The 20,726-nt window shown below is 58.2% G+C and overlaps 6 protein-coding genes across 6 annotated transcripts; 2 read left to right on the plus strand and 4 right to left on the minus strand.

The window, feature by feature from the left end:
* Nucleotides 1-833: 833 nt before the first annotated feature.
* D7B24_008135 (uncharacterized protein) lies at nucleotides 834-2,677 on the plus strand (the record flags this gene model as incomplete). The annotated part of the gene is made up of 5 exons (XM_028642229.1): nucleotides 834-1,417; nucleotides 1,471-1,751; nucleotides 1,814-1,933; nucleotides 1,982-2,384; nucleotides 2,446-2,677. The coding sequence occupies 5 exons, from the start codon at nucleotides 834-836 to the stop codon at nucleotides 2,675-2,677; spliced, it is 1,620 nt and encodes a 539-aa protein (XP_028498601.1).
* Nucleotides 2,678-4,095: 1,418 nt separating this feature from the next.
* Nucleotides 4,096-7,421, plus strand: D7B24_008136 (uncharacterized protein; the record flags this gene model as incomplete). The annotated part of the gene is made up of 3 exons (XM_028642230.1): nucleotides 4,096-6,297; nucleotides 6,354-6,440; nucleotides 6,492-7,421. 3 exons carry the CDS (start codon nucleotides 4,096-4,098, stop codon nucleotides 7,419-7,421), a joined length of 3,219 nt encoding a protein of 1,072 aa, XP_028498602.1.
* A 369-nt stretch (nucleotides 7,422-7,790) lies between these two features.
* Nucleotides 7,791-8,722, minus strand: SOD2_3 (Superoxide dismutase [Mn], mitochondrial; the record flags this gene model as incomplete). Its single annotated transcript, XM_028642231.1, has 2 exons — nucleotides 7,791-8,495; nucleotides 8,630-8,722. The coding sequence occupies 2 exons, from the start codon at nucleotides 8,720-8,722 to the stop codon at nucleotides 7,791-7,793; spliced, it is 798 nt and encodes a 265-aa protein (XP_028498603.1).
* Nucleotides 8,723-9,379: 657 nt separating this feature from the next.
* Nucleotides 9,380-9,913, minus strand: D7B24_008138 (uncharacterized protein; the record flags this gene model as incomplete). The annotated part of the gene is made up of 1 exon (XM_028642232.1): nucleotides 9,380-9,913. One exon carries the CDS (start codon nucleotides 9,911-9,913, stop codon nucleotides 9,380-9,382), a length of 534 nt encoding a protein of 177 aa, XP_028498604.1.
* Nucleotides 9,914-11,451: 1,538 nt separating this feature from the next.
* On the minus strand, nucleotides 11,452-15,983 carry D7B24_008139 (Anucleate primary sterigmata protein B; the record flags this gene model as incomplete). The annotated part of the gene is made up of 2 exons (XM_028642233.1): nucleotides 11,452-12,636; nucleotides 12,684-15,983. The coding sequence occupies 2 exons, from the start codon at nucleotides 15,981-15,983 to the stop codon at nucleotides 11,452-11,454; spliced, it is 4,485 nt and encodes a 1,494-aa protein (XP_028498605.1).
* Nucleotides 15,984-16,843: 860 nt separating this feature from the next.
* On the minus strand, nucleotides 16,844-17,526 carry D7B24_008140 (uncharacterized protein; the record flags this gene model as incomplete). Its single annotated transcript, XM_028642234.1, has 2 exons — nucleotides 16,844-17,038; nucleotides 17,110-17,526. 2 exons carry the CDS (start codon nucleotides 17,524-17,526, stop codon nucleotides 16,844-16,846), a joined length of 612 nt encoding a protein of 203 aa, XP_028498606.1.
* Nucleotides 17,527-20,726: the final 3,200 nt, after the last annotated feature.

Genomic DNA, 20,726 nt, shown 5'->3' on the forward strand with positions numbered 1-20,726 from the left:
GAGAACGACAGCTTCAGCGAGAACTTCTGCTCTCTAAATACCACGGCCCTCGCCGATCCAATCCGACAGCCAACGCGACTCGCAGCGCGTCTGGCCATAAGAGCCCCGGGACGCCTTGCGCTCCACAAGTATACATCCTGAGGCATCCCTGTGCTCTCCAGGTAAAGATTTCTGATAGGGAGAGTATCTGGGACGTTGGAACTGTGACCCAAGACAACCCCTCGTATTGTCGCTGTCGGGGCAAGTCAAGACGTCCCCCGAACCCCACGCGACCGCCTAGTCGGGTAGCCAAGACACGCTAGGGGCAGGCTTTTAGATGCCCCGACAAGAATTCCTGTGTGCATGGGCTGCTTCGGGGCTTCGTTTTGAATCCCCCGAGCATCTTTGATTGGCTGAGTCCTCTTCAAGGGAAGTCGAGAGGACAATCTCCTCCAGCCCGGGCCCGATCCTTGACTCAGTCGGTGCGGGCGGCGCCCGCCCGGTCTCCCCATTCGCTCCCCGCTATGGACTTCTGGGACAACTTCATCACGTTGTGCTCGTGTGGAGTTTACCCCAGCTTCAGTCTCTTCTCCGCACTCCTTCAGTTCTGAGACTCATTTCCCCGGCAATGGTTCTGTCCTGGGTCCAGTTCCCATGATGGCCTGTCATTGACCTTTAGCCGGAGACCCTCGACCTCAGCCCAACGTTCGGAACTCCAAGCAAGCGTCAGAACCGAGTCTTCTCCTGGCCTTAAAAGGAGAACTCGTCCCGGCTGCCTGGGTCGTCTTGGATCATCAGCCTGCCCTCGACTTCTCTCCTCACCTGCATTGCCAGACACCCTCTCCATACGCACGATGAACGCACTTCGACAGCGTCTGCCCGCTCCCAGGCAGGACCAGGCTGCCCGCCAAGCACGCAAGAATGGCGGTGCTGAAGGCGGAAAGGCTGGGTACGAGCCCTCCCGTATCGCACAGCTCGCCCAAGAGGCCCCCATCTGGTATCGCTCTGCCGCTCGCCGGCGGCTCTACTTCCTGCTGTTCCCTGCGGCCGTTGTCTCGTATGCCACGAGTGGTTACGACGGGTCCATGATGAACTCATTGCAGACCGTGTCTTATTGGGACGACTTCTTCGACAACCCGCGAGGTGCTCAGCTCGGACTCATGAGCGCCATCATGTCCCTCGGCAGCATCTGCTCGACGCCCATCGCGCCTTGGGTCGCCGACAAGTACGGCAGGCGCATGGGTATTACTGTCGGTAGTCTCATCATGATCATTGGTGCGATCCTGCAGTGCGAGAGCCACAACTTTGGGATGTTTGTTGGCAGTAGATTCGTCCTCGGATTCGGGTTGTCTTTTGCCACGACATCAGCGCCCAGTCTCGTCAGCGAGTTGTCGCATCCGAAAGACCGCGTCACGGTGACGGCCATCTGCAATACTTGGTAGGATCAAGCCTTCTAACTGCCGCGAAACATGCGCTGACGCATTTCATTAGCTGGTTCGTTGGCAGCATCGCCGCGGCTTGGATCACCTACGGCACCCGCAATATCCAAAGCACTTGGTCTTGGCGCCTACCCTCTCTCTTGCAAATGGCTCCGAGCATAATCCAGCTTTCGACCATCTGGTTCCTTCCCGAGTCACCGCGCTGGCTAATCTCGAATGATCGTAGCGAAGAGGCCATGGAGGCTCTCAAGCAGTACCATGGCGAAGGCGGCGAAACGGAGCTCGTGCGACTGGAGTTTGAAGAAATCCGTGCTGCGATTGACCACGAAAAGCGTACGTGTCGACGCGCCTCGCAAAACATGCTCACAGAGATTCTTGCTGACAGTCAAGCGTAGGCTCGGGAACAACGACGTGGCCCTCGATGGTCAGAACCAAGGGCAACCGTTATCGCATGTTCCTCGTCGTCTGCATGGGGTTCATGAGCCAGTGGTCCGGCAACGGCCTTGTGGCGTACTGTGAGTGGCTCGTTTCTCGGGCAAAGGCGGCATCGCTGACAGAGACAGACCTGTCGCGCGTCATGGACACGGTCGGCATCACCGATAAAAACACCCAGGCTCTGGTCAACGGACTCATCAACATCTGGAACTTTGGCCTGGCCCTGACGACGGCCTTCTTCGTCGAGCGCATCGGCCGCCGGCCCCTGTTCCGCGCGTCGACGCTCGGCATGCTGACGGTGTTCACGGCCTGGACCATTGCGTCTGCTCTCTTCGACCAGAGCCGGGCCAAGTCGGCCGGCATTGCCGTCATGGCCCTGATCTTTGTCTTTCAGTTCTTCTACTGCATCGCCTTCTCGCCGCTGCCGGTCGCGTACTCGGTGGAGGTCCTGCCGTATTCAATCCGCGCCAAGGGCATGGCCACTTACGTCTTCTCCACCAAGGCGGCCGTCTTCTTTAACCAGTTCATCAAGTGAGTGTCTCGGTCCCGCTTGGCGGCCCGGAGAGATGAATCATCCACTGACGCGTTGCAGCCCTATCGGGTTGGAAAACATCGGCTGGCGCTTCTACCTCGTGTACGTGGCTATCCTGGCTGTCGAGAGTTTCATCGCGTACGGCTGGTTCCTCGAGACCAAGGGCAAGGCTCTGGAGGAGATTGCAGTCATCTTCGACGGAGAGGCGGCTGATGTGCGCATGGACGATGGTCACAAGTTGGAGGGTCTTGTGGATGTTGAGGAAACGGAGAATGTCCACCGCAAGGTATAGATGATGTTGGTGAATAGGTTGCGTACCTAAGTTGAGTACCCGAAAGGAAGATTCGCAAGATACTTCTGACTGTCAAACATCATGGTCATCGCCGGGACTTCCCCAAACGATTGTTCCAAGGGGGGAAGATGCCCTGTGGCGGTGCAGCCCCAGTGGCTGGACCCGCTAAACGCGAACGCAAGCAGTCGTTTCCGCACTGGAAGCGCATTTTGACGGCTGTGCATGAATGAGCCCTGCCTCTGGCTCCAGCGCGACTGGAATCTCGGCTGGAATCTGAGGCCCAGGGACGCAGCAAGCAAACGATCAGCAAGCAACAGAAAAGCGATTCTACTTAACTATGTTTTGGGGTCCATGCTTCGCTCGCTGTCCCTATATGCCTTAGTGTGCACAGATCCCCACGCACAGCGGCCTGGCTGTCTAGCGGCTTGGGTGAAACGATGCGGCATTTCAGATGGCACACTGTCTTCTGTGCCAAAGGGCAACCCCTTGCCCAGAGCAATCGATCATGGCCTACAGCACCAAATTTTGATATACTGGCCTGTCGCGGGTCGAGAACAAAATGTCGGATGCAGTCGGCGACGTCTGGTAGCCCCGCCGGAGCCGCGCTCGCGCAAGACAGAGCTACACTAGAAGAGGCAACTTGTCGTGTGCGGCCCTGCGAGGCTGGCGGTGAGACAGAAGGAAGCGACCGGGGCCGCCATGCTTGCAACCTTCCAGGCCTTCGAAGCACAGCGAGTCGAGGAGGAAAGAGCGATCATCTTCACGTGGGAAGCTACGGCGTGGCCATTGGCGTAGACAGACTTGCCAAGCTCCATCCGGGGGGAAGGCCGGTGCCAACCGAACCAAAGAAATCCCGAGAAAAATTCGTTCACGTACGTGCCAAGTCTGTTTGCGAGAACTAGCCTACCAAGCCTACGTCGGTCAACAACCTACGCAGCCAAGCTTGCCAAGGCAGCGTACCCAAGTGGGGGGGATTTGCCATAAGAGGCAGGCGAGATGCACTCACGACTAAGGCGAGGCAAGCACCGCCAAGCAGGGTCTTTGCCTTTAAGCTGTTCAAACGCCCCCCAATTCGCATCACTGCACTTGCCTTTCTTCCTTCCCTCTATCTCGCTCTCCCTCTTCCACTATTGCCTAGTCATCGGCTCATCTTGTATCACCGACACGCATCCCATTGACCAACACCATCGCCACCTATTCTGAAGTCGCCTCGCCATCAACCCCGCGCCTCTCGCCCTCCATCACCATCCTCCGCCAGGTCTTGCCATCTACCCTGATGGAGTCCGCTCCCCGCTACACTGTCACCGTCTCCGTCGTCCGAGCCTTCTGCCTCGGCCGATTCTCCACAGAATCCCAATAACACAACCTAAAGGTCCAAGTGCACTGAGGAACGAAACAGCACCCTCTCTCCTTTCGCCATGGCGAAATCCAACGAAAAGGGCCCGGACGACGGACACGTGAGCGGCCAGTCGAACCAACCACTAACCCTTCCCGCCCACAGCCTCTCCCTCCAGCAGGTCGTCGACGAGCTGAAGGCCAGCCATGTCGATGGGCTGACCGCTGCCGATGCCGCATCGCGGCTGCAGACCTATGGCAAGAACGAGCTCGGTGAAGCCGAGAGCGTCTCGCCCGTCAAAATCATCATCGCCCAAGTCGCCAACGCCATGACCATGGTCCTGATCCTCGCCATGGCCGTCAGTTACGGCATTGGTTCCTACATCGAAGGCGCCGTCGTCACCTTTGTCATCCTACTCAATGTCATTGTTGGTTTCTTCCAGGAGTACTCCGCTGAAAAGACGATGGACTCTCTTCGGTCTCTGAGCTCCCCCACAGCTCGTGCCATTCGTGATGGCGAATCGGTCGTCCTTCCCTCTGGGGATCTTGTGCCCGGTGATCTCGTTGAACTCAAGGTCGGCGACACGATCCCTGCCGATGTCAGAGTCTTCGAAGCCGTCAATTTTGAAACCGATGAAGCTCTTCTTACCGGCGAATCACTCCCCGTCCGCAAAAGCGAGACTGTCACGTTTCCTGAGAAGACGGGACCTGGTGACCGCCTCAACGTCGCTTACAGCTCGTCCAACGTGACCAAGGGCCGCGCCAAGGGCATTGTCTTCGCCACAGGAGTCTACACGGAAATTGGTGCCATCGCGTCGCAGCTTCGGAAGAAGGAGACTCGGCGTCGCCCCGTCAAGCGCAAGGCCGACGGCTCCGCGAGACCCCATCGCTATCTCGAGGCTTACACGCTGACCCTAACGGATGCCATTGGCCGATTCTTGGGCGTCAACGTCGGCACTCCGCTACAGCAGAAGCTGTCGAAACTCGCCATGTTGCTGTTCGGCATAGCTATTGTTTGTGCCATCATCGTTCTAGCGGCCAATGAATTCTCGTCTGAGCAGGAAGTCATTATCTACGCTGTAGCTACCGGGTTGTCGATGATCCCCGCTAGTTTGGTAGTCGTGCTAACGATCACCATGGCGGCTGGCACAAAGCGTATGGTCAAACGCAACGTCATCGTCAGGAACCTTAAGAGTCTGGAGGCTCTGGGCGCTGTCACTGATATTTGTTCCGACAAGACCGGTACCCTGACGCAGGGCAAGATGGTGGCCCGCGGTGCATGGCTCCCTGGGAAGGGTACATACACCGTGGAGAACTCTACTGCGCCGTTTGATCCTACCGCAGGCGACATTCGGCATCACCCCGAATCACCGCGCCGCATCGACTTCAAATCGGGCGGCGATGCGTGTGGCACTATCGCAAAGGCCGAGGATATGGTAAAGGACAGCCAGAACAGCCTGGGCGACTTTTTGCAAGTCGCATCCCTTGCCAACCTCGCGACCGTCACGCAGAAGGAGGACCGGTGGGATGCCCGCGGCGATCCTACTGAGATTGCGATTCAGGTCTTCAGCACGCGCTTTGGCTGGAACCGCCACGAGCGAACAGCAGGAGAGAAGGCAGAGTGGCAAGATGTTGCCGAGCTGCCATTCGACTCTGACGTCAAGCGCATGTCGGTTGTGATGAAGCACAACGGAACCGGCCAGCTTCATGCCTACACCAAGGGCGCTGTGGAGCGTGTCATCCAAATCTGTACCAAGTATGCGCCGAACGATGACGGACAACTCGTTCCTGTGACGGATGAGTTCCGCGAGGACATCTTGCGCAACATGGAGGTGTTCGCTGGCTTGGGACTTCGCGTGCTGGCTCTGGCTAGCAAGCCTTTTGAATCGACACTGCAAAAGGGCGACGACGTCGACCGGAAGCTCGTTGAATGCGACCTCGTGTTTCGCGGCCTGATCGGTTTGTACGACCCGCCTCGTCCCGAGTCAGCCCCGGCTGTTCGACAATGCCACGAGGCTGGCATCTCGGTGCACATGCTCACAGGCGATCACCCTGAGACGGCCAAGGCCATTGCCATTGAGGTCGGTATCCTGCCCTCGCGGATGGAGCGCATTGCACGGGACGTCGCTGCCGCCATGGTTATGACCGCCTCGCAGTTCGACGGCCTGTCTGATGAAGAAGTCGACAGGCTGCCGGTGTTGCCTCTGGTCGTGGCCAGATGCGCGCCCAGCACCAAGGTCCGCATGATTGAGGCTCTTCACAGGCGCAAGAGATTCGTCGCCATGGTACGTCGGCCTTTGTCCTGTTTCGTATATGATGATTTGTCTCTAACCCGCATTAGACCGGTGACGGTGTCAACGACTCTCCCTCCCTGCGTCGCGCCGACGTAGGCATTGCTATGGGACAATCTGGATCTGATGTTGCCAAGGTAAGCAGAGTGCCCCGCGGTGTGTCTTCGACTTCGTTGCTGACCAAATAGGATGCGTCGGACATTGTCCTGACCGACGACAACTTTGCCTCGATTGTAGCGGCCATCGAAGAGGGCCGCCGTATCTTTGACAACATTCAGAAGTTTATCCTTCACGTTCTTTCGGAAAACGTGGCTCAAGCCGGCACTCTTCTCGTGGGTCTTGCCTTCAAGGATGGTCGTGGCCTGTCCGTTTTCCCCCTGGCTCCTGTACAGATCATCTGGATCATCATGGCCACCTCGGGCATGCCTGACATGGGTCTCGGGTTCGAGCGGGCTGTTCCTGACATTCTCCGTCGGCCGCCGCAGTCGCTCAAGTCTGGTGTTTTCACAGCTGAGTTCCTCGTTGACATGGTCGTGTATGGCCTGTGGATCACGGCGCTTTGTCTCGCGAGTTTCTCCCTCGTTGTCTTTGGCTTCGGGAACGGCGATCTTGGTGAATTCTGCAACGAAGATTATAGCGAGCGTTGTGACGTTGTGTTCCGTGCACGCGCAACGACGTTCGCTTGCTTGACTTGGTTTGCGCTGTTTCTGGCGTGGGAAATGATCGATATGCGTCGGTCATTCTTCCGCATGCAGCCTGGATCGAAGAAGTACTTCACGCAGTGGATGCTTGACGTGTGGCGGAACCAGTTCTTGTTCTGGGCCATTATCTTGGGCTTCGTTACGCTGTTCCCCCTGCTTTACATTCCCAAGCTGAACACGGTCATTTTCAAGCACTCGCCCATCTCCTGGGAATGGGGCATTGTGTTCATCGCCGCAGGGCTCTTCTTCGCCGGCGTCGAAACGTGGAAGTGGGGCAAGCGCGTGTACTTCCGCCGGCAGGACCGTAAGCGCCTCGGCCCGGCGTTCAAGGACATGGACATTGAGCAGCGGGTGTTTGGCGAGTTCCTCGGTTCGGAGACGGACGAGGAGGCTGCCCAGGGAGGAAAGGCGCAGTAAGCGTATGGAAGCTGACGGACCACCAGACTGTCCTGTCTGTCGGCTGAAAAGTAAAATAGGTGTTTGAGAGGCAGACGCAAGGTTTCAACACGAAGCGTCCTGTCGTGGTGGGTTGTGCACTTGTTGCATTTGTTTTGATTTCACAGATATAAAATCCAAAAAGAATTGTGCGATTTAAACAACTGAGACATGGCGTGAGTCAATGTTCTTCCACGTGGAGGTGAGTGGTTGAAAGCATATCTCGACGGCTCTTGGATGGAGAAGTATCATTGGGAATAATGACAAACTGGAAAGTAGCAAGAACGACAACACGCAAGAGGCATAGGTCGCCTACCAAATTCAACCAAAACGTGTACAAAAGCCGAGTCATCACGATTCGTCCACCTGGATGTACGCCAACAGTCCATCGAGCACATCATGGCGCGTGCCCGTGTAGCGCACCTCGGCCTCGGTCCAGTTGATGACGCTCCACACGGCGTCGACGTACGCGGCCCGCGCGTTCTTGTACTGCAGGTAATACGCGTGCTCCCAGACGTCGACGCCGACGATGGGGGTCTCGCCGGGCCCGTTGGCGACGAGATCCTGGTCGCGCGCCGTCACGATGCGCAGAACGCTGCCGCCGCCGCCGCCGACGTCCTGCTTGACGAGCCAGCCCCAGCCGCTGCCCTGGACGCCGACGAGGGCGCGCGAAAAGGCGTCGAGCATGGCGTCGAAGGAGCCCCAGGTGGCGACGACGGCGGCGGCGAGGCGCGGGGCGGCGGCCTCGGGGTGCTGGGCGTCGGGGCTCGTGGCCGGGGCGAGGTTGCGCCAGAAGAGGCTGTGGTTGATGTGGCCGCCGGCGTTGAAGCGCAGGGCCGGGTGCAGGGCGAGCTGGTCGGCGAGGGAGGCGGCGGCGGCGGCGTCGTCGTGCTTGGCGAGGGCAGCGTTGAGGTTCGTGACGTAGGCCTGGTGGTGCTTGGTGTGGTGGAGGGTCATGATCTCGGCCGAGATGGCGGGCTCGAGAGCGTCGTAGGCGTAGGGCAGCGGCGGCAGGGTGTAGCGCGGGGTGGCCAGCTTGGGCGGGTTGGGGTTTTGCTAAGAGGGGTGAGCGAGTGATGGCGAGCAAAGTGATTGCGAGCAAGTGACTGTGAGCAAGTGACTGTGAAGCCCTCGCCTCGTGAGAAGGGCAATGAAGGCGAGTGAGCTGTTGGAACAGAGTAAGAACTCACCATCTCGGCGTACTGCACCTGCCCCCCGTCGGCCACATACGTCGTCCCGGCAGCAGGAGCACCGGGCGACAGCGAGGAAGCAACGTCTGACATGGCTCCTTACAAGTGGTGAGTTTCAGCCACGTCAACACTGTCGGGCAACAATCCTCCACACACGACAAGGAGATTACTTGGCAAGACCGGCAATGTCAAGTCCGTCGTGTCTGGTCAAGAGGGACGGCGATGAATTGATGGTGGGGGGTGGGGGGCGTTGTCGCCGAGAGGCTTCGGCGCGGGGAACGGTGAAGAGACCGTGGCCTACTTCCTGTGGCTGTCGTGGCTGGTGTCTGCGACCGGCACCTGATTATGTGCCCTGTCCAACCGCCGGGTAGCTCACCTGACGACGAGCCTCGGTGCATCTGCCGGCAGCACGGAGGAGGCGTCGCGGGCCATCAGACAGAGCATGGAGTTCCGTGGCATCCGAACCCTGGACCAGACACGATCACGCCATCGCGCCAACGCACTACACCTCGTCAGATTCGACCGGCCGTTCAACTGAATCTTCCACTCTATCCCGACCTTCGTCTTCTTCCTTTTGCATGTTTTGTTACACGGCGTGGCATGTGTGGCCTAGGCCAAGTTGTATCATGTGTTCATATTCATACTGACTGGCAGCATTGTGTTCATAAGTATATCATGCTTTTCTGCTTTTCTCCTCCTCCCTTTTGTTCACTCAAGAAAAGCCACTCCCCGCTGACGACGTCACAGACCTCAAGCAAGGTATCCACCGATAAACGGCGTCAGGTAATCCATCTTGCCAATGACGACGCCCTCCTTGCGCAGGATCGAGTAGAGAATGGCCGTGTGGAAGAAGATGTTGGGCACGACGTAGCCGGAAACGTACTCCTTGGCCTTGAGCTCGGCCGACTTGCCGGGCCCCATGCCAAAGGTGACGGTGGCGTCGGTGCGCTCCTCAAACGTGGCGCGGTCGGCGCCCTCGAGGGCGGTGACGGCGGCGTCGAGGCGGGCGCGCACGTCGGCGAGCGTCTTGAGGCCCTCGGGCCACGACGTCGGCGCGGGCTCGACGTTGTGCAGGCGCGCGACGAGCTTCTGGGCCGTGTCGGTGACCATGTGCACCTGGAAGGTCAGGGGCAGCATGTCCGGGGCGAGGCGGGCGTCGAGGAGCTGGTCGATGGGCGTCGACGTGGCTGTCGCGTGCGCCTCGGCCTTGAGGATGAGGGCCTGGCAGGCGCGGACGGCGGCCAGGGTTTGCGTGACGCTGCCGTCGTAGAGTGTGTACGACATGGTTGCTTGTCGTGTGTGTTGGGGGTTGAGGTGGGTGGTTGGGTGGTGGACTGTCGTCAAAAGGATGGATTGTGCTGGCGGGCGGGAGGTCGAGAGTGTGTGCTGGCTAACTTGAGAAAGTCAGGGCCAGGTAGGAGCAGGACTTCCCTCTCTTATGCCCCTCGCTTCCAACTCGCGCCAGCAAAGCGGTGAGCCCCTCCCCTTCCGTCCCATTTCTTCGCCTCGCCTCGCCTTGCCTCGCATCCTCGACACTTACCCCTCCACCCTGTCCTGCCTTCTATCCACCTCGCACTTGACTAATGTATGGGCAGGAATCCGTCAGAGGCAAGAGACACGGAACGAGGCAGGAGGCACGAAGCAGGAGGCACGAATGAGGATCCCCCTTCCCCGCAGGGCCCATCGCTCTTGCTCCATCGTAACGTTCCCGCTCGGCCGCTCCCCGATCCATCGAGAAGGGGGAAAAAAAGAGACGACGAGACAACGAGGTGTCACCGCTGACAAATGCCCCTTCTGACAAATGGTCCCCGCCCCGCCCGACGCACCTCGTAAGGAAGTAGGTACGTAGTACGTAGTACCAAGGTGTCGACCGTGACCTGCCGCTGGGCGAAGACAGGCCTCAGCTGCTGCCTTTTCGCCTACCTACCTGCGTCGAAACGAAGAGGACGTGCATATCGTGTGCAGTCCAAACGTACAGCATGGCATTGGCGAGCCTTTGCATCGTCTTCGTCATCGTTGTCGTCGCCGTCGAACTTCTCCCGTCTGACGTTTTGGGGAACGAACGCATGATGGCCCAGACAATCAATGGTGGGGTTGGAGCGACAGGGACATGCTCCTGAAGGTGGGCAGGGGACCACAGAGCAGAGAGCAGAGAGCAGAGAGCAGAGAGCACAGAGGCTGCTGGAATCTTCTCTTTGCACGTCGCAGCGCGTACCCGCCTACATCTCCACCGACGAGAGCGGGCCAAGCTGTGTCAGACGAGGGGTTTTTCATGCGGGAAGAGGATGCGGGACGTTGCGATGCCGCTTGTCTAGGAAGATTGCCCAGGCACGACGGGCATGGCACGACCCTGAAAACGTGAGAAACGGATTCAAAGATTGGGCCTCAATTGGTAAGCACTGAACAGACCCCCTCTGCACTATACTCTCTCAACAAGCGCAATGAGGCGTCGTCATACACCTTATGGCATGCCTCACAGCAAACATCACAAACCAAGGCGCACAGCATCAGTAGCAGCAGTAGCAGCAGTAGCAGCAACACCAGGCCATCATATTCTCGCTACCCAAAACCGGACGACAGGCCTCTCCTGGCCGATGCTCCCCGTCGTCAAAGTGCAACGCCGCCCTCCCAGGTTTCCTTTCCATTCGCGCATAGCTCGTAGCTTGTGGCTCGTAGCCCGTATAGACAGACGCCAGCGCCCCTGGCGAACAAACAATCGAGAATGCTAAAGTTGAAGAAGAAAAAAGTGCCCGTTTGCCCACGTACCAAATGGTATCATACCTAGTCGTACAAGAAAACAGTTCGGGGCATACGATGATGCCTCACGTCTCGCGACCCCGTCGCATGCGCATCACCTCTCCTCGAAGATCGCGGTTCTCCGACTCGAGACCGCCGAGCCGCTGCCGTGCCGCTGTACGATCGAGGTTGCGTCCTTCGCGCTCCGCCTTGAGCTTCGTCTCGAGGTCTCGCAGCCGCAGCATCCACGTCTTGTCCTCGGCAACGCCGCTTCCGCCGTGGCCCCGCTCTGCGAGCGCCGTCTCGTACGGGTTCGTCTCCGCGCCGAGCGACACGCCACCGCCGCCCCGTGAGCTGCCGCCGCGCGAGCTGCTGGTCCGCGTCAGCGTCGACGACCGCTCGCTGTCGCGCCCCTTGCGGCTCTTCTTCTCGCGGTCTCGCGGGCCCGTGGGGATCGAAGGCGACGGGCTGCCGACGCCTTCCTCGCCCGCCGCCGAGTACGCTGCCCTCGATCGCACGTTGCTCGCTGTCCGCAGCGTCGCGTTCTCAATCTTGAGCTGCCGGTACGCCTCCTCCATGCGCACCATGCGTGAGTGTTCGCTCGAGTTGAGCGTGCCCGAGGCCACGCCGTTGCGCACAATCGACTCGAGCCGGTCCAGCTTCTTCGTCTTGGTATCGAGGTCGCCCTCGAGTGCCTGGTAATCCTTCCAGAGATCGCGCTCCATGTTCTTGATGCGCGACTGGAAACCTCCGACCATTGTCTCCATCGTCTTGACCGCGGCGAGCAGGTTCTTTGTGAACCCAGGCAGCATCGTCGCCACCGATTCGAGGGACGGTAGCGCCCGTCCGTTGATGAGGCTGTTGTTGTGCGCCCAGTCGGTGCCGCACAGCGACGAAAGCCGCGTCCACAGCACCAGCAGCAGGTTGTTGCGTTCCGTCAGCTGCTCCCTGAACGCCGCCTCGAGCTGCGTCATCTTCTTCTTGTCCATCGCCCGTCCTGCCTCGAGCTCTGTGATGCGTGAGTCTTGCGACGACACCGTCCTCGACACGTGGCTGTGTGTCTTCTGGAACGTCTCAAACTGGTTGCGTGTCGTGCGGTGGCCCTGCTGCTCCTTGTGCAGTAGCTCAGACAGCTTGCGCAGCTCCAAGCCGTGTGACTCGAGCAGTGCGTCCCGCTGCTTGATGATGCGGTCCTTCTCTACGAGTGACGCCTTCGTCGTGTCGAGCTCGCGCACCGTATTCTCCAGTTGCCGCTGAAGGCTCGTGATGTTCTGTTTTGGTCAGCAGGGATCTTGACAGCGGCAGTTGCATGACATACCTTGAGCAGGCTGGAGCGTGTGCCGTTGAGGTCGCCGAGCGCCTCGCGCAGGTTGTTCTCCAGCTCCATGAGCCGCTCCTTCCACTCGGTAGCCTCAACCTCACGCGAGTTGAGGTTCTTACGCAGCCGTCGCGCCTCGTCCTTGGCCGTCGACATCTCGCGGTTGAGCTCGTTGACAAACTGCTGCACCTCCTCCTTCTCCTGATTCGCCACCATCTCGCGTTGCCGCCGCTCCTCCTTGAGCCGCTGGTCGAGTTCACGGACGCGCTCGCGCTCCTCCTCGAGCATCGACTCGGCGTTCTCAATGGCCGCCTCGAGGTCGCCAATCTTGATCTTGTCGCCTTCCTGCTCCTCGCGGAGGAAGGCAATCTCGCTTTGGCTTGACTCTGCCTGAACGCCGAGCCGTTGCACCTTGTCGTTGGCCTCACGCAGCTTCGTTTCCAGATCCTCCGACTCCTTGTTAGCGTCCTGAAGGTCTTGTTCAAGCTGCTGGATGCGCTGGAACTTGTTCTCGTGCTCGTCCTCGAGCCGGACGATCGCCTCGCTCATATCCCGCATCTCTTTCTGGAGAGCCTCAAAGTTCTCAGACCGAATGCTGAGGTCCAACTGCAGTCGCTGCATCTCCTCTCCTTTTTGATCGGCTTCGTTCTCGAGCGCGTCAATTTCTTCTTGGGCTTCTTTCCGGAGTGCCTCAAACTCGGCTTCCATGTCCGCTTGTTCTCGGAGGGCTTCATCGCGCTCGGCCTGCAGTGCAACAAGATCGGCCATAGCTGTTTCTAGATCTTCTTGCAGAGCTGTTGCAGCCTCTTCGGCTTGCTGTTTGGCGTCAACTGCCGTTTCAAAGTCTTCCATGCAGCCGTCGAGCTCCCTCTGCAGTTCCTGGTTGTGCAATTTGACCTCGTTAATTCGATCACGAGCTTCCGAGAGGTCGTTTTCGAGCTGCTCCCTCTCGGCTTCGTCGGCTTCGGTGATTTGCGTCCTTGAAATGCTAGTGCGTGACATGGACCGATGATGGCCGCCGGCCCGGGACGCTGACCGCTCAAGCAAGCTGTCAACTGCTGAGAGGGCGGGTCCGCCGCGGCGTTGGGCGATTTTGAGGTCCTCGATTTCTTGGTACAAACGCTCCTTCTCGCGATTCCTGGACGTGAGCATGGATGTCTGGGCGCCAACTTCGCGCCGCAATTCGGCATTTTCGTGTCGCAGCTGCTCGCTCTCACGACGCAACTCCTCAACCAATGTTGGCGCCGTGCTGCTGAACCCACCATTGGTGTTCGAGTCCAAATCGCCCGAGAGACCGGATATCGGGCGACTCGGGGATACCTGTCGGTTCTTCTTCGTAATATTGTAGATGTTTGTCGTGTGATGCAGACCGCCACCACTCCCTCCATGAGAAGAAGTCATCTCCTGCTTCAGGCGGAAGATTTCATCACGCATACGTTTGTTGTCCTCGTCGGCCTGCTCGCGCCGGGCGGTCTCCTGCTCCAGCAAGTCCTTCCAGACATCAGCCTCCTCCTGTCGACCGAGATTCTCGCCAGTGCGTTCCCCGAGCGACTTGACCACCTCAGTCAACTTGCGCTTCTCCGCCTCTTTAGACATGCTGTCATTTTTGAGTCGCTCAATCTCCGTGACGTACTCCTCAACGCGCTCTCGCAAGTAGATGAGCTCCTCTTCACGTTCGTTCGCCTCGTGGTCAAAAAAGTGGGCAGTCTGGTCATTGGATGATGCGCCGCTCCGTGCCGTACTCGGACGGTCTTCGTCTTCCTTGAGCTTCTTCTCTAGCTCTCTGACGCGTCTCCGAAGCGCTTTATTGTCCCGCGTGACGACGGCAAGACTCGTCTTGAGCTCGACGTTCTCGGAGATCATCTCCTTAACACCCTCTTCGGAAAGCTTATCAAGACGGTCGCTGAGAAACATGACCTTGAGCTTGAGATCAAAGTTCTCCTTGGACAGACGTTCAATGGTACTGCTCTGTTCCTTGAGCGTCAGGTTCTTCCCTGAGCGGCCGGAACCCACGAGCGTCATGTCGGAGGGTTTTCGTGGCGTTGTGAGTCCGCTTTTACTTCGGTACTCCTTGGCCAGGGACTCAGGCACATGGACGTTCCTAACGTGACGTGCGATCACTGTGTCGGTCGGCGCCGAAAGATTTTCCTTGGAAGGCTTTGGCGTCTTCATGAGGTCCTCATTCAGGGGCCTATTGTGTGGGGATCGCTCGACCTCCTCCAGCGTCTCCAAAGGCGTCGCGCCAGGCTCCGGAGTATCATCTATGCCCATGCCCGAGACCATGCTTCCCATGCTCACGGTGCGCGAGAGTATGTTGCTCATGGTACGAGACATGATGGGCCCAGTAGCACCGCCCGACTGTAGAGCATAGTCAATTTCGAGCCCCGCCGTGCCTTCGCTGTCGAGATCGTCGTGGGACTCGGGGTTCGTGACGAATGAGGATGTCGAGGAACGCTGGCTTGTGCCGCGGCTGCGAAGGTACTTGGGCCGCTTACCGTATCGAAGTGCATGCCCCGGGGTACTGCCGACATCTACGGAGCCCCTATCCGTGCTCTGGTCGCCTGAGGCGTCAGACTGCGACATGGAAAAGTCAGCGCCGGACTGGTCATCGTCGGTCGCTTCACCGCTGTGGGCGAGGTTGGCAGAAGTCTGGCGTCGAGGGTCATTACTGAGGCTCGAGAGTGCGCGGGACACGGTCCGCCGGGCTGCTGCGGCTGTCGGGGAGGAAGAGAGTGTTTCGAGTGAAGAGGTCGTGTTGCTGACATCGGCAGTGTGGACACTGTTGGGTCGCAATTGAGGCAGTTCGTTATCGGGCCGGCCGCTGTCGGTGTGAGCTCTTGGGGCGAAGGGTCGATTTGTTGGTGATTTGGTTCGGCCGGAAGAGGCACCATCAAACAGATAAGTGTCGTCGGCGCCTGTGGTTGTCACAGTCGGGAGAGGCGACAGGCGCGACATGAAGCTTGACTCGACATCCTGAAGATGGGCTCGGACGGCAGTTTCGGCATGATCGTCGCCGTGGCGGGTGTCGTCAAAGGTCGCACCCTCAACAAAGCTGACCTCAGGGGCATTGTTTGCGGGCGGCAGCGAGGGGTAGTCGTTTCGTCGGAGGGGTGTCACATTGCCTGACCGCCCAGGAATATCATCGTCTGTCTTATCGTTCCCCCCTTTTACTGGCGATACGGTCGAGTCGTCGAAATCAGCGGGGCCGAGGAATGAGGAGGAACCACCGACGCGGTGGGCTGTCGAGGGGCGCGACTCGGAGTCGCGACTCGCAGGTCTAGAGTTTTCGTTGGCGTCCATCGAGGCCTCCAGCGGTGATGGTCGTCGTCGAGTGAGTGATGGCTGTGGATGGAATGCATTCGGCCGTGGCCTGGCCTGGTCTTGGGCGCGCAGAGTTTGCCGTGATGTGTGTGTCGGTATGTATGGTGTTGCGGACACCAAAGAAAGAAGCTGACCAGGTTGCAACTGCTGTGACTTGGGGCTACCAGGGGGGCAGCGTCGACGTGGACGATGCGCGGGATGCAACCTCAAGCCCACCTTCGTAGGTACAATGACGCGCTCGGTCCTCCCCAATGCGCTGAGATGGAAGGAGCTGACCCCTGGCCTTCAGTGGATGACAGCACATGACAGCGCCTAGGCGCTGAAGTTCCAGTGCCCCTACAGCGGGCAGCCTAGTACCTCGTGGCTCTTCGACCCCTGACGTTGCTATGACAGCAAGCGCGATGGGTGGCCGCGACACACTCTCATTGGGCGGGCGGGCAGGTCGCCGCTTCCGGCGGGGGTCCGGCTGCGGGGCAGGTACTGCGACCAGACCAAGCTGGGAGGAAAGAAGGAAGGGCACATTGCTTTTGCTGCCTCAGACTCTGCACTGAATGCCCAGTCTGCTTCGGGCCCTTAACTGTGTCAAAGAATTGACCATCAGGCATAATAAGGGACCTAGGTAACTTAAGGCATGGCATGTAGGTATGGGCGAGTGTATGTAGCTCATCAACCACACAGTCCAGGTATGGAAATCATCTGCTGCCAAGTAGGCCCTCATGGGCTTACACAATCAGATGTTGACGTGCCCACCGTTTCCGTCTATCCATACAGCTCCAGTGTGTGCCAGGCAGGCCATTATCCGAGCGCTGTTCGCTCTCACACGGCCCACTTTCATATGCTTAGCCAAGCACCTTGTCAGCCATCGAGACAGCCGTGCCCGTGTTGTCAGGCTCAACGTGAGCCGACTTGACCGTGCCGTTCTCAACGACCAGCGCGTAACGTTTGCTGCGGATGCCGCCGAAGATGGCCGAGCCATCCCAGCCAAGGTCCAACGCCTTGGTGAACTCGGCCGTCGGGTCGCCGAGGAATCGAATCTGGACTCGTCAGCTCTGCGTCCTTTCTATTGACCAAAATGCAGATAGATCTCTGCGAAGGGGAAACTCACTCCCGTCTGCTGTGCCGGGTCCATCTGGTCGGCCCACGCCTTCATGCTTCTCGAGGTCAGCTGCAAATCATTCCGTTTCGCGGCAGAGAGAGGAAGCACCCACACAAAGGGGTCGTTGACCGAGACGACGAACACCGAGCCCGCTTCCTTGAGCTTGGGGTGGTTGATGTACGAGGGCACATGGCTCGCCGAGCAAGTGCCCGAGAAGGCAGCGGGCACGCCAATGATCAGGCCATTAGCCGACTTGAACTCGTCGGCGAGGTTGACCTTGTTGGCGGGCGAGTCCTCGACAAGAACATTGAGGTCGGGAATCTCATCGCCCACACGGACGAAGGCCCGGGGGGTCGAGTGAAATGCACGCGCCGCGACGGCGGGGCGGGCAAAGGCGGCTCTTCTAGTGACAGCACGGAAAGCCATTTCTTCTGATTGGTAGTGAACCGAGCTATCGCTAAATGATGAGTCGTTATTTGATGGGGGATGAAGGTAATTGAGGAGGGGTTTGATGTTGATGAGGCTCTGACGACGTCTGAGGCAACGAGGAGCTTGGAGCTTGAGCTTGAGCCACGTCGCTTAGCTAGTGCCAATGATTGACGTGATTCATGACATCACCTGTCGACCAGCTGTGACCAGTTGCCTGTCGCTCACCTTTCTGAAACCTGCGGCCAAGCTGGCCGATTCACAGTGTTTGACCTCATATTTGGTAGCCATCGCGAGATACGGCTTTGAAAAATGCATTATTTGTTCAATAACACGTCCTCCAATGTGTGGACCTTCGCTACCTCAGATCAAATGTGACGCCCACTGTGGCAGGCTCATCGGATCACACGCATGGTATGAAGCTCGTTTAATGGATGGAGAGCTTGTGCTTCAAAAGTCGCATGATAGTGAAAGCTATAAAAGCTCTTCAACTTCAGATTGCACAATCTCCCTACGTATCTCGAATTGTAAACAAGACAGCTCTCCTGCTGAAGGAAACGAAAACTCCGCGAAGACGGAAGCCCTGTCCTAGGCACGCGGGGGGCCACCCGACTACCAAATGTCGATGGCGTTGTGGTATTTAAGGGCACCAAACGATCAACCTCTGCTCGGTGTGCCTTCATGATAAACAGGCTTGGTAGACTGTCGCGGTGCGCTTCTTGAAATGCGCACCGGCGGTCAACTGGACTGGTCAGAATCTTCATCGCTCGCGAGCATTGAGAATGTAATCTGAGTGACCTAGGCAGCTCGACAACAGCTAGGTGGTCATAAAAATAAGCTTCACCGACACCTCGCAGCCTTGGGCTGATCGCGACGAGAATCGAGTGCCCTCATTGCAAAAGTCTCCAGGCGATCACTCACCGACCACCCACGATCGCTGGCACGGGATCAGCCTGGTGAACCCCGGCAGTCGGCCCGTCGCGGTTCGTTTCAGTGCCAAGAATGCTCTCTGGACCCTGAAAAAGGAATGTCCTTACTGACGCTTTACGCTGGATGCCCGCGTTTGAAGAGTCGGACGATGACCTCGACCGTCGAGGCTTGAACCTCTCGGCCACAAGGGGGCAGGCAACTCCTTGTCGTCATCTTTGAAGCAGGCTGCTTCATTTGACGGTCACATGATCTTGTCAAGTGCAACGGCGCCTGACGCGGTGTTTCGCAGATGTGCAAGATTATCACGAGGAGCTGTCTCATCTCGGCGAGCCTCTCTAATCGACGATGAATCGTGGAAGCCCCGCCGAGTGCCCCGGTCGTGCTCGATTCTGTAGGTCGACTAACCCAACCAAGCGACGTTTCGTTCACACTGGAATTCATGAGCAACGCCTTTCCTGCCAGCCCACTGTCAAGTGTGCCACGAACATGTGCGCCCGGAATCTGAGCTCAGCCACCCTCGCCGCTGCAGCCAATCTCGGGTAATGCCCTGCACCGCTCGACTCAAATGTTTCAAGTCGACGTTTTAGGAGAGGCGCCAACCAACAAGAAAGGGAGCGCCCTTGGTCGCCCAAATCGGGCGACGGTGTCAATAGGCACAAAGCGCACAGATCGCGTTGGTGGAGTCGATCATCAGAGCGCGAGCCACGACCGTGTATTGAAATTTTGGATGCACAGGGAGCGTCGTTGTGGCGAGTAGTGACACGACGATCTTGCAAGCCAGTTTGGTGCCATTCAGCCAACAGTAAGATAGATCGATAACTGTGAACGGAATGATACCGATGCCAGGTGTCCAGCATTCGGCAAAAAGGTGCTGCAGTGAAAAGGGTATTGAATGAGCATCCCCACAAAGCTGCGGGGCCGACTAACTGGGGCCGAGCAGTCCGTCTGCCGAGACGTGAGCTGCAGGTACGAAAAGTTCGTCTGTCATACACCCCCACCGACGGCGTCCTTGAACGTGCAGCTGGCAGGCACGAACCCGCGACTTGGCTTGAACTGTGGCGATTCAGCCGTGATGAAGGCACGTCCACAAGTCGGGCGCTTGGCATCGAGCTGGCAATTGAGGTGGGTGTTAGATGCTCACGATCATTGCCATGGGCAAGGCCTGAGCCATCCGAGGTGTTGCTCCCTGGAGCTGGAATATGTAGCCCAAGCTAGGGATCCCGCTCTCTCGGTGCTCGGTGATGCGGCTGCAAAGGCCTCCGCGCCCGAGAAGCTGACGAATCGTGTTTGGCGCTGTTTACAACGATGGCTGATGATCGCCAATCGGCCGCCCCGAGGGACGTTAACACCAAAGGGGTTGGAGAGGCGATGTCTGAAAGAGCCGTCGCCGTGGCTAGCGCAAACATTTATCCAATGGGCGCCTGAATGAGGAACATTACCGAAGCTTCAATATCGTCGACGGTCGTCTACTAGAGCAAGCCTCAAGCGAGTTTGAGGTGGCGGAATAGAGACCGCGCTGATTATGGCAGACCCGATAACGTGGTGCGAGAGGCCACCCTTGCAGGGCTGACTGATCTCATCACTCTGGCTGCTGAGTGTGATGCTCTGTGTGATGAGAGCCACCGAGGTTTCCATGACTCTTGCATCGGTTCAATGGTTCGGACAAGGATCGAGCTCCGCGACGAGAGTTTCGGGAAGGCGTCCTCTCCCAGTATTCTCCCAGTTGAGCCATGACAGAACGTGGCATGGCAAAAGAGAGCTTGCGGACGTGTCGGCGCTCTTGTTCTGATTGAACCGACCCCATCCGATCAGGTCATCTTTTGTGACCGCGGCTGAGGGGGGTGACAACTAATACGTGACTGACATGGATATTAGGCACAGACGCGGACTGGCTCCAGTGCTCCGCCTGCCCAGAGAAGAGATCAAAGAAACAGGTTCTCAGAATGCTTGGAGGAGATCCTAGCGTTGTTGGCTTTGGCAACAGGGGTCCGACCTCACATACCGACAGGTGTAGTATGTCAGCTTGAGGAATATCGTCGAGATGAGGTAGCAGTAGCAGCCGCGGAAGCAGGTTACACACAATCCATCATCACAAGGGCGAAGTCGTAAGACGATAGCAGAGCCTGATGATGCTTGTCTGTTTCAAGCCCGTCAGCCGTCATGCGCGGCTGGTGTGCATGAAAAGGTTCTATGCAAGGTATGGTCCCATCACACTGGGGACTGTGCGATGCAGTCAGCGACTAGATGGAGCCTAACAGTGGTCGAATGAA

The sequence above is a fragment of the Verticillium nonalfalfae genome (genome assembly GCF_003724135.2).
Source record: "Verticillium nonalfalfae strain VnAa140/NRRL 66861 chromosome Unknown scaffold_7, whole genome shotgun sequence".
NCBI lineage: Eukaryota > Fungi > Ascomycota > Sordariomycetes > Glomerellales > Plectosphaerellaceae > Verticillium > Verticillium nonalfalfae.